The following is a 12370-nucleotide window of genomic DNA, read 5'->3' on the forward strand; positions in this document are numbered from 1 at the left end:
TCCTTGCCTTACAAGGGACATATTGGTATTTATTTTCCACTGGTGGGGTTTATTCCACCAGAGCCTGGCCTCCTACCTTGGGGGCTCCTGACAGGTTAGGGCAAGAAAAACTGTTGTAATGGTGTCAGCTGCCTTACTTTATACAACTGATGACCTGACGTCCGTCCTCAAGCGACAGCAAACAAAGAAATACTAAGCCTCTGGTATTTGGGCCAGCTGAGGGTTACCCTGGCAGGGATAACCCAAATGTGATAACTGCAGCAGTGAATACACTTTTAACATCTACATTTATGGTAAGTGTACACAACTGTACTTTTCAAGTGTTCATATGGGTTAATGTTTACTGTCTTTACCTTACTATGTTCTGATTTTTATGACATGTATTAGAATGTGAAATGCTATTTGAGTCCTTTATATGCTAATTATATTTCATGGACTATTGTTGTTTCAGCTGACTATCAAAAGAATTAGCTGACATCACCTCTGCTGAACAAAATTTTAAGCCTGTGTCTGCCATCTAACTGCCTTCATCTCCTTCAGCACAATCGGCTACTGAAGTCACCCTGTCCGATATGTCAGGACCCGTGCCAAGCAGGGCCAGAGTTTACACAGAAGTAAACACACACAGACCCCGAGAGTATTGGGACTACGAATCACATGTTGTAGAATGGGGGTGAGTCAGCACTACTGCTACTCCTGGTTTGTGTGTACTTTCCTGATCATGAAAGGAGGACCTGCTGCTAGTTTCTAGAAACCTAGGGTGACAAATGCTACAGTCCTCTGTTCTACTCTACTGTCTTGTGAAAATATATGAAGTGTCAGGTTACCTTATTGGAATCTGTCAATAATTTAATTTAATTTAATTTAGATTTGATTTCAAGAGTGTTGTATAAGTTATTTTAAGAAGCTGTACATTAAATTTTACTTTTTTCTTTACCGGGTTTCTTAAAGCCTCCCACCTGCTTGTCACTTCTCAGTTTGTTTATATTAATCTCGTGTGTTTCAACCCATCCACATTTAGAGCAGAGCTTTACTCTCTGATTTTGTCATAGAATGTTTGGTTCATTTATTTATGGTGTAACAGAAATTGGAAGTACTAGTGGTAAAAATGAAGTATAAAATCTGATGGGGGAAATCAACAGTGTCTGAAGATGGCCAATGATGATGTAGAGCAAAGTTGGTAGTCTTGAAGTACCAGAGTTAATTATAATATTCCAACAAAGAATTGTATACCTTGTTGTGTAAAACTTAATCACAGCTGTAGTGCCTTTTGGTATACTTACTTTTGATGCCTATAGCTCTTTATGATGTCATGACATCTTTAGGAGCTGACTTCCTTTTTCAAGTGATTTAGCAGCTGACATTATGCACAAAGATGAATAGATTAGTTGTGAGGAAGAAAATTCTAAGACTCGTCTGAGTTGCAGTGCCATAGAAATGTTCATTCTTCACTTACTGTGAATATTTTAATATTTACATTATTTTCATAACTGGGTTTGCTACTTTTCTTGAGAGGCCTAGTGTGAAATTACACGGTGAGTGAAAAATACATTCACTGTATGTATAACGCACTAGACTGGCGATGTTGCAAGTTTAGCATGATGAAAGTGCAGTATTTTCATATTTTCACTAATACTGACAAATGCAAATAACTTTAAGGTAACTAAAAAAACTGTTGAACTGTCATTTGAAATATTAGATGCTGAATAAAAATGTCTAGCATTTGCACTGCAAGTTCTACAGTTTGAGAGCTGTTGAGTGTGGTTTGCACTGATAATTGTCCATGTGTATCTATTTTCAAGTTTAAGTAGCTTAAACAAGTGCTTAGAATGGAATTGCCTGCCATATATTAAAGTGCACGTCTGGTAGAACAGTACTTTTGGTACTATTGTGTGTCAGTGTCTCTTATGCTTTTCAAGATAATGAAAATTTATTTACAAAAATGTAGAGAAAAAAGTCTGGATTATGTTTTGCATTATATTGTTGCATTTACTGTTCATTGATTGTTTTCACTGTAAAAACAGATTTTATTGAACAACATCGCTGTTTGTGCAAGTAGCATTTATTGTCCATGAGATGTTGTGCTTTTTTGCCTTCAAAAAATGTTGGACTTTAAGTAGCATAATAGAAATATGACTGATTCTACAACTGTTAGGTTGTGAGTAAGTGATGTATTGCTAACTGTGTGTAGGTCCCTTCATTTGTCTTGAAATTGAAACACCATGTTTAGATTCCTGTGGATAACGCATGACCAGTAGAAGAAAACCTAGATGTTTCAATTTTTTTAAAGTAACCTTAGCTTTGCTAAAGCATTACAATTCGGAGCTCGTACTAGTCTTTCAGAAGATGCTGAGGAAACAGACTAGCTTTTTTATAGGGATACAATTGTGTTAAAGAAAATGCTAATTGGACATTGGTGTTCCAGATGTATGTGTAGATTGTATACAGTTTGATGGTTTTCTTGGTCTTCCTTTACCATAGGGTTACGTAAAAATGCAGCTGTTTGGGTTAAGGTTTACTGTGCAAGGTTCTTTTCCAGTGTTCAGTAAATGACTGTACAAGTATTAAAGGGGTTTGGTTCTGTGGTTAATGGTGTTTGGGATTCAATTTTAATCTGTGTATAAAGGTATGGCATTACTGGAGCTGCACATCTCAGCAAAGCTTACTGTACACGAGCATGCTGCATGTTTTCCCAAATTGGATATTGCTTTACGCTTACTAGAGATGATCCAGGCTCACAAATATTCGTCACAGAGCATGTCAGTGGCATGCAATAGAGGGTGTTCTTCGTGTTTTACTATTGCAGTCATTACATTTGGGTAATCTGCTGGCAGGTTGCCCTCAGTCGGACTGAATTCCAAAGTCTTCAGTCCTGCGTCGGTTGCTGTCTTCTCTTCCATGACGTCAGGTCATCAGGAGTATAAAACATGCAGCAGACGCCATTTTTTTCTTTAGTCTTGCGCGGTGCCCGAAGCAGAAGCATTTCGCAAGTGCCGGACGGCTGACTACTGAAATATTCACGTTTGAGTTTTGGAACCGAAGTCTTCAATAAAGCTAAGTACCCCGTTGGGGAAAACTTTTTTCTTGTTTTTTACCGATGTCAGAAAAAGTTAATAGTATTACTTGTGGGAAGCAAATACCTCATAAGGATTTCCATTTGTACTGTATTCCTTGCCTAGGCCCTGATCACAACGTGCCTGGCTGTCGGTTTTGTGCTAGATTTAACCAACGCACTAAGCGTCGGTACATTTTTGCATCCAAGTATTTTGGAAACAGATTTAACTACCCAGAGATGTTGTCTGATAGCAATCAGGAGTACATAAAAAACGCAAAGAAAAGGATAGAGAAAGGCAGTAGAGATACAAAACCAGCGACGAAGCTTCTCCTAAGCCAGTCTCCGGTACTCAGTGAGGTGCTTTCGCAGCCCCTGTTACCCGCTACCTTCGAGTCGCAGGCCTCTAGCGACACCCATGTGGAGTCCGGCATACCGCAAGATACTCAAGGTATTGGACCGATGGATGTATCTCCCTCGGATGAGTCTGAAGCCGCTGAGCAGGCACCCGGCTTCTGAGGGTGTATTCAGACCTCAACATTTTTGTTAAACCGACGAAAGCTGCAAAACCAAAGGCAAAGACTCCTTCAAAAATAAAAAAAAAAAAAGATGCCCAAGCCACGTGCACAGGCCACTGCCTAAAAAAGATCAAAATGGCTGAAGACCTTATTACCTTGATCAGGGTTTCCCATGCCCCTCCAGATAAGAGGCCTAGGCAAGACACTGACTATGAATCTTCATATCAGGTTTCTATTTCTTCTGATCAGGAATTATCTTCATCTCCCTATGAGGATTCTGATGCTGAAGAGTCTATTCCATCTACATCGCCTTCTGAGGATTATTCATTTGGAGAAACCTTGCATACTTTGAGGGAACATTTTCACTGGGAGAGTCGGGACTTCTCAGAATCAAAAAAGAGGCTCCGGGATTTCATCCTTCTCCCTCAGCACAGGCCTTTAGCCATTCCCCCTGTGTTAGACATTGTGGATGATGTTTTTTCAGAGTTAAGCCTGACCTCTGGCTCTCTACCTCCGGCTCCCAGTAAGCCTGAGAGGTATTACAGGGTCCCTGACTCTCATACATTTTTTTTTAGAAACCCTCCTGCTGATCCTGAAACTATTTCACAGGGTCCAAAGGGAGTTAAGGCCTCAACAGCAAAAAACCCTACCCCCCTCCGACAGAGATTCAAGGGCGCTGGACAGATGGGGAAAAAAAGGTTTATACATCCGCAACCTTGGCACTTAGGGCCTTAAACTGTCAATTTCATATGCTTAAGTACCAGCAACATGTTATGGGATTGCTGAAACAGAAAATGATGATAATTTCAGAATGTGTAGAAAAAAAGGAATTCCAGGAATTATTGCAAGCAGCTGAACAAGTTGGAAAGCATACTTTGCAATGTGGTTTTGATTCTTTAGAGGCCTCCTGCAGGGCTGCAGTTACTGGGTCTGTGATTAGGAGGCATGCCTGGTTAAAGGAACAAAATTTGCCTGATCACGTTAAAGCTAAATTGCTAGATGCACCTTTACAGCATGATTCTCTGCTTGGTATTAAGGCAGAAGAGATATTAAACAAAATGGAAGACCAAGCTAAGTCTATGCAAACTGTTAAAGATTTCTTACAAGTGCAGCCACCTAGATTCAGTAGACACTGGGCTACAGAAAATCGGTCCTTTCCTGTGTCAGACCGAGCTCAAAGGGGCAGATCCAGACGCCCTAAGGGCTCCCAGGTACCAGGCTCAAGACTCATACGGGTCAAAGCAGTGGGGCGCATCCCCCTCCAAAACTGGAGGAGATAAAGCACAAACCTACAGAAAGCAATCCCAATGACTTCCCTCTGCTTACAGCAAGCACTTATCTGTTGGCAGCACCCATAGCAGGAAAATTAGCACTTTTTGCTCAAAATTGGCAATTAACCCAGAACAAGTGGGTACTGAACATCGTATCACAGTGATACAGATTCCATTTCCACACTGCCAATGACAAATGGTTGGCCAGACCTGCCAAAAAAACAGTGGGCAGAGGCACAGCAACAGGTTACGTCCCTCATGGATATGGGGGCCATTCAGACAGTACCAGCACAGGAAAAAGGACAAGGTTTTTACTCTACTGTTCTTGGTACCCAGAAAGGAGAAGGCCTGGCAGCCAATACTGGATTTATCGATTTTTGAACACGTATCTGGACATTCCAAAATTCTAAATGCTCACTTTGCAACAGCTTCTGCCCATGCTGGGCAAGAATGCTTGGCTGGTGACTTTAGAATTAAAAGAAGCATACCTGCATGTTCCAATAAGACAGTCGTGCAGAAGATACCTCAGAATCGAGACTGGCTTAATGCATTACCAATTCTCTGCGCTGCCCTTTGGCTTATCTACTGCGCCCAGGGTCTTTACAAAGTGCCTGGCACCAGTAATTGCATTTTGCAGACAAAGAAGTATTCAAATATATCCTTACTTGGACTACTGTCTCATTCAAGCAGAGAACAAAGATACTCTTTTACGACATCTGGTGTTTGTGAAAAGGCTTCTAGCGTGTCTAGGGTACACAAACGAAAAGAAATCACAACTGGTACCCTCTCAAAAGATAACATTCCTGGGTGCAAGCTTTCATACAACTGCCCAGATGGCTTACCTCACACCAGACAAAGGCAACTGACTACTTACTTCAAACTGATGGCAACAAAAACCCAGTCTTTTGCAAGACACATTCTGCAGGCTCTGGGCTTTATGGCATCCTGCATCCTACTAATTCCATATGCAAGACTGCATATGAGGAAACTTCAATAGTACCTAAAAAGTTTATGGAGTCAGCATTCATACAGTCTGGAAGCAATGATTCCTCTCATCCCCTGCCTGTAACAGGAGTTTCTATGGTGGGCAAAGGCCAGTCACCAAAACATGGGACAGCCCTTCACCCTACCCCCTGCCAGCCAAACTTTAACAGGCGCCACATGGCAGGAAGATGCATTCAGGGCATATGGGCACCAAATCAAATGCATCTACATATCAACCAGAAAGAGATGCTAGCTGTTCAAAATGCCCCAACAGCCTTCAAGGACTTACTTCATCCAGGACAACTACTGATAGACGGACAACACCACAGTCATGTGGTATATAAACAAGCAAGGGGGCACACACTTGTACCCCTTTGCAGATAAACCATGGCACTGTGGGACACTGCCTTGACCTACCAAATAAATCTTCAAGCTCAATTCCTGCCAGGAAAACAGAACACTCTGGCAGATGATTTAAGCAGAAACCTTATGGATCCTCAGGAGTGGAAACTAAATCCACAAGTATTCAGCATGATAACCGAGAAATGGAGGAGCTCAGACATAGATCTATTTGCCTCTCCTCAAAGTTATCAATTGAAAGAATTCTGCATAAGGACTTATCACAGACAAGCATGGAAAGTGGACACCCTATCCTTCAGTTGGAAAAACCTGACAGTTTACGCCTCCCCCCCTCTGCCTCTTCTACCCAAGGTCCTCCTAAAAGTCAGGCAAGAGAAGCCAAAGATATTAATTGCCCCGGACTGGCCCCGCCAATACTGGTACCAAATCCTAAAGAACTTGTCTCGATACCCAGCTTGGACCGTGCCTCAAGACCACAACTACTGTCCCAGCAAAACAATCAGATCCTGCACAATCAACTACAGACTCTGAACCTGGCAGCATGGCTAATCATGTAATCATACGAATGACACCTCTCAGTAAAGCTGTGATGGGTGTCATTTTGGAAACCAGAAGGCCTAGTACTAGAAAATCTTATGCTGACAAAAAGAGAATTCTATGCTTGGAATCAAGCACAAGGAACTGATACAGCAGAACCGCATATTCTTCAGATATTGCAATACTTAAACTGAGATGCTTGACAAAGGGCCTACCTTTCTCATCAAAATCCATGCCACTGCCATTTCGGCTCATTACAATACAGAGCCACCAATCTTTTCTCATCCTTTTACTAAAGCAGTATCTTAGAGGAACCAAAAACCTAAGGCCTTCCTAGATCATCACCATTACCTGCATGGGACCTCAATTATGTGTTGGAAAAGCTCACCCTGCCTCTATTTGAACCAGCTGCTACCGCTGATATAAAGTTCTAATCATGGAAGACAGCTCTGCTACTAGGAATTACTTCAGCAAAAAGAGTTTCAGAGCTACAAGCCCTCATGGCTGTAGAGCCTTTTATCATATTTTTTCCCAGACAGGGTGTCTCTGAGGACAAATCCTACTTTTATGCCTAAGGTGGTTTCCAGTGTGGCTCTTAACCAAACAATTCATCTGCCAACTTTTTATCCAAATCCGCAGAACAAAGAGGAGAGAATTCTGCATTCCTTGGATGTTGAGCAGGATAAAAGCTCTAAGAAAAACTGAGCAATTACTAGTGTCATTTGCTGCAGGATCAGAAGGAAAGGCCATCTCAAAGCAGACAATTTCAAAGTGGATAAGCCACTGCATCCGTTTCTGCTACTTGCACCATGGTAGACCTGTGCCCAAGGGCATTAGGTCTCATTCCACCAGAACTGCAGCTACTTCAGCCTTTCTCAGAGGAGTACCAACCAAAGACATTCTAGAGGCTGCTACTTGGAGTTCTGCTCACACCTTTACAAAGCATTACCATTTGCCTCTCAAGTCCAGGGCAGGCTTTGCCACTGCAGTGCTGCAGGGTCTTATAGCCGCACCTAATGCTGTTTAGCTCCAGCCTCCCAACCGTAGCTTTGGGATTCTACCCAAATGTAATGACTGCAACAGTGAAACACTAAACATAGTACAGTTGTGTACACTTACCATAAATGTAGATGTTCGAGTGTATTCACTGTTGCAGTCCAGGTTACCCTCCCGCCATCCCCCTGTCATTCTACAGTTTATCTTTCCTTCTCCATCTTCTACAACCTATGTGGTGTATTTGCTTGTAGATGAAGTTAAAGTTTATATTGATGCATGTGTATAGATACAGATAAATAATATTGCTATCTTTTTGGGGGCATCTGACATCGGGGGCAAGAAAAACTAAAGAAAATGGTGTCTGCTGCATGTTTTATACCCCTGACGACCTGACGTCATGGAAGCGAAGACCGCAACCGACGCAGGACCCAAGACTTTGGAATTCAGGCCGACTGAGGGCAACCTGCCAGCAAATTACCCAAATGTAATGACTGCAACAGTGAATACACTCTAACATTTATAGTAAGTGTACACAACTGTACTTTTTTAATGATCTTCGTGTTTCACTGTTGCAGTCATCACACTTGGGTTATCCTTCCAGGGGTAACACTCAGTTGGCCCGAATACCAGAGGCTTAGTATTTCTGCATCTGTTGCTGTTGCTCCAGGACTGACGTTGGGTCGTCAGTGGTATAAAATCTTGCAGCTGACACCATTACATCAGTCTTTTGTGCCAAGGAGCCCGAAGCAGAAGCAGTTTGCACGAGTGCCCGTCGGCCGCTACCTGAGTTTTTCGTTTCTAAAATTGAAGTTGAGGTCTTTTAAAGCTAAGTACCTCATTGGGGATCCTTTTTTCTTGCTCAAACAGATATCTGAAAAGGTTAACAATTGTCTTGCCTGTGGAAAGCAAATACCACACTGAGATTTCAATTCTTAGTCACCTGTTTAGGCCCAGACCATGAAGTCCCTCGCTGTCTGTTTTGTGCTTTGTTCAACGCCAGAACTATACGATGTTCATAGTGTTACCCTGCTGCAGTCATCACACTTGGGTTATCCTATCGTCAGGCGGTCCCGCAGTCGGCCGGAATTCCAAAGTCTTGGTCCGGCATAGGTTGCTGTCGCTTCTTCCCTGACGTCAGTGCGCCAGGGGTATATAATGCAACCAACGCCATTTTCTTCAGTCTTTCTTGCCACGCGGTGCCCGAAGCAGAAGCAGTTCGCAAGTGCCGGTTGGCCGACTCCTGAGATTTTGGAATTCGAATTTCAGACCGAAGTCTTCTATAAAGCTAAGTACCCCGTTGGGGGAAACTTTTCTTGCCTCAGACCGATGTCAGAAAAAGTTAACAATTGTATTTCTTGTGGGAAGCAAATACCTCATAAGGATTTTCATTCTTATTGCATACCTTGCCTAGGCTCACCATGACCTTGCTAGTCGTTTTTGTGCTATGTTTAATAAGCGTACTATTAAAAGACTCTTTGATTTCGCACGACACTACTTCGGTAGGAAATTTAACTACACCATGCCGTCTGAGCACCAGACTACCGGCGTGCGCAAAAAAACGCAAGGATAAGGACAGACAGCCCAGGCCTAAGCCAGATTCCGAGGCCTCGGCTGGTCCGGACTCCGGTCCTCAGTGAGGCTCCAACGCAGCTCCTGACTACTGCAGATCTGGAACCCGAGACCGCTATGGAAATTTTGGCGGAATGCACCAGGCCGACGCAGCCATTTAGTTCAGGCCTTACCGATGACATTGCTGCAAAAGACTGCTACAGAAACGCCATCGGTTTCTGAAGGCGTTTTAAGACAGACTACGCTCACCATTAAAATGTTTTCTAAGACAGACTCCTACTAAATCTAAAAGGAATGCACTTCAGTCTCCTGTTCAAGGCCCCATGCCTAAGAAACAGATGCTCAAAATGGCTCAAGATTTGTTTTCTTTAATCAGGGGTTCCCAGCCCCCTCCTGACAAAAGGCCTAGACAAAAGGAAGATTATGCATCCTCTGAACAAGTGTCCATTTCTTCAGACTCCGCTGAGGACCAAGATTACTCCTCCCCTTATGAAGATTCTGATGCTGAGGATTCTATTCCCTCAGCTTCTCCTCCTGAAGACTACTCCTTTGGGGAAACTTTACACACTGAGGGAACATTTTCACTGGGAAGGTCAGGACTACTGCCTCGAAGAAAAGGCTCAGTTTCTTTTACTCCCCCAACACAGACCACTTGCCATCCCACCAGTTTTGGACATTGTGGATGATGTTTACGTAGAATCCAGTTTGAACCCAGACTCTCTACCTCCTGCTCCGGCTAAGCCTGACAGATACTATAGAGTGCCTGAGTCCCACAAATTTCTTTACAAAAGCCCTGTAGCTGACCCAGAGACCATCTCCCAGGGTCCCAAGGGGGCTAAGGCTTCTATGGCTAAAAACCCTGTACCTTCTGAGAGGGATTCCAGAGCACTAGACAGGTGGGGAAAAAAGGTTTACACCTCAGCCACACTAGCTATGAGGGCACTAAATTGCCAATTTCACATGCTTAATTATCAGCAATTCCTAATCTCTCAGTTAAAGCAAAGAATAACCACTCTCCCTCAACAATCTGAATTGAAAGAAATACAGGATCTGTTGCACGCCACTGAACAGGTAGGCAAACATACCTTACAATGTGGGTTTGATTCTTTGGAGGCCTCCTGCAGAGCAGCTGTCACTGGGTCTGTTATACGTAGGCATGCTTGGTTAAAGGCACAAACTCTGCCTGATCATGTTAAAGCAAAACTTATAGATGCTCCCTTACAGCAGGATGTTGTTTTTGGAGTTAAAGCAGAAGTCGTCTTGAAGAAAATGGAGGAGAAGGCAAAATCTATGCAGACAGTCAAAGATTTCCTACAGGTACAACCCCCCTCACTTCAGCAGAAACTGGCCAACAAAAAATTGGTCCTTTCCAGCTACTGACAGACCACAGAGGGGTAAATACAGACGTCCAAGGGGCAGAGGACAACCACAAGCCCAGTACAAACCTTGCCAATGGGACACTACAACACAGAAGGGAGGAGAAGACTGGCCCCAATCCACCAGAAGGCAAACTCAGTGACTTGCACCTCATCTGGCCAAGCAATACTCTCTTGGCAGCCCCCTTGGGGCAAAACTCGCACTTTTTTCAGACAGCTGGCACATTGTCACAAAGGACAAATGGGTCCTAGACATAATTTTACGAGGATACAGATTCCATTTTCACACCTTGCCAATGAAAAGAGGAATGCCAAACCTGCCACGAAATCAATGGGCAGAGGCACAAAAGCAAATGACAGCTCTCATGGACATGAGAGCCATTCAACTGGTACCTACTCGAGAGCAAGGCCAAGGATTTTACTCAAGACTCTTTCTAGTGCCCAGAAAGAACAATGCCTGGAGACCAATTCTGGACCTTTCAGTTCTAAACACAGGTACCCAAATTCAAGATGCTAACACTACAGCAGCTTCTTCCCATGTTGGGCAAGGAAGCATGGCTAGTAACGTTGGACCTCAAGGAGGCATGCCTGCTTGTCCCTATCAGACAAAGTTGCAGAAGATACCTCCGTTTCATTGCAGGTTCAACCCATTACCAATTCTCTGCACTGCCCTTTGGCTTATCTACTGCGCCAAGAGTCTTCACAAAATGCCTGGCACCAGTAATTGCGTACTGCAGACAGAGGAATTCAAATATACCCATACCTGGCCGACTGCCTCATCCAAGCACATTCTCTTACATCATCTGGCTTTTGTAAAACATCTACTAAACTGCCTGAGGTACACAGTAAATGAAAAGTCAAAACTAGTACCCTCACAAAAAATGACATTCCTTGGTGCCAGCTTGAATACAATGGCCCAGAAGGCTTATCTTACGCCAGACGAGCAACTACAACTGACTCAATATTTCAAAACAATGGCAACAAAGACCCAATTAACTGCAAGAAAAATTCTGCAGGCCGTGGGCTTCATGGCATCTTGCATACTAATAATACTATTTGCAAAGCTGCATATGAGGAAATTACAGTGGTACCTAAAAAGCGTATGGTCTCAACACAGCCACAGCTTGGACACAATATCTCTCATTCCCTGCCTACAACAGGAATTTCTATGGTGGTCACAGGCATGTCACCTCAATAGGGGTCAGCCTTTCACCTTACCCCCAGCCAGGCAAACTATCACAACAGATTCATCGGATTACGCCTGGGGGGGGGGGGGGCACACATGGCAGGACAGTGCGTTCAAGGCGTATGGACTGCAGATCAAAGGAATCTGTACATAAATCAAAAAGAGATGCTAGCTGTACAGAAAGCTCTGACAGCCTTCAAGGATCTATTACATCCAGGACAACTTACAATAAAGACGGACAACACCACAGTAATGTGGTACATAAACAAACAAGGGGGTACACATTCCTACCCTCTATGCAGGCAAGCAATGATCTTATGGAACACAGCTCTGGCTTACCAAGTTCAGTTACAAGCTCAGTTCCTGCCAGGACAGAAGAACACATTGGCAGATGACCTCAGCAGAAACATCAAGGATCCCCACGAGTGGAAACTAGATCCACAAATATTTGCAATGATAACTCAAAAATGGGGCCTTCCAGACAGACCTGTTTGCCAGTCCTCAAAACTATCAACTACCAA

The 12370-nt window shown here is 43.4% G+C and overlaps 1 protein-coding gene across 1 annotated transcript in view; it reads left to right on the plus strand.

Moving 5' to 3' along the window:
• CSNK2A1 (casein kinase 2 alpha 1) overlaps positions 1-12370 on the plus strand; it is a 1738971-nt gene that overhangs the window by 350129 nt on the left and 1376472 nt on the right. Inside the window, exon 3 of the mRNA XM_044090445.1 lies at positions 452-673. Within this exon, the coding sequence (XP_043946380.1) occupies positions 573-673 (101 nt within the window). The 5' untranslated portion in view covers positions 452-572. The remainder of the gene's footprint in view (positions 1-451; positions 674-12370) is intronic.

The sequence above is a fragment of the Protopterus annectens genome, chromosome 12.part0 (assembly GCF_019279795.1).
Source record: "Protopterus annectens isolate FY-2018-M chromosome 12.part0, PAN1.0, whole genome shotgun sequence".
In the NCBI taxonomy this organism is placed as follows: Eukaryota; Metazoa; Chordata; order Ceratodontiformes; family Protopteridae; genus Protopterus; species Protopterus annectens.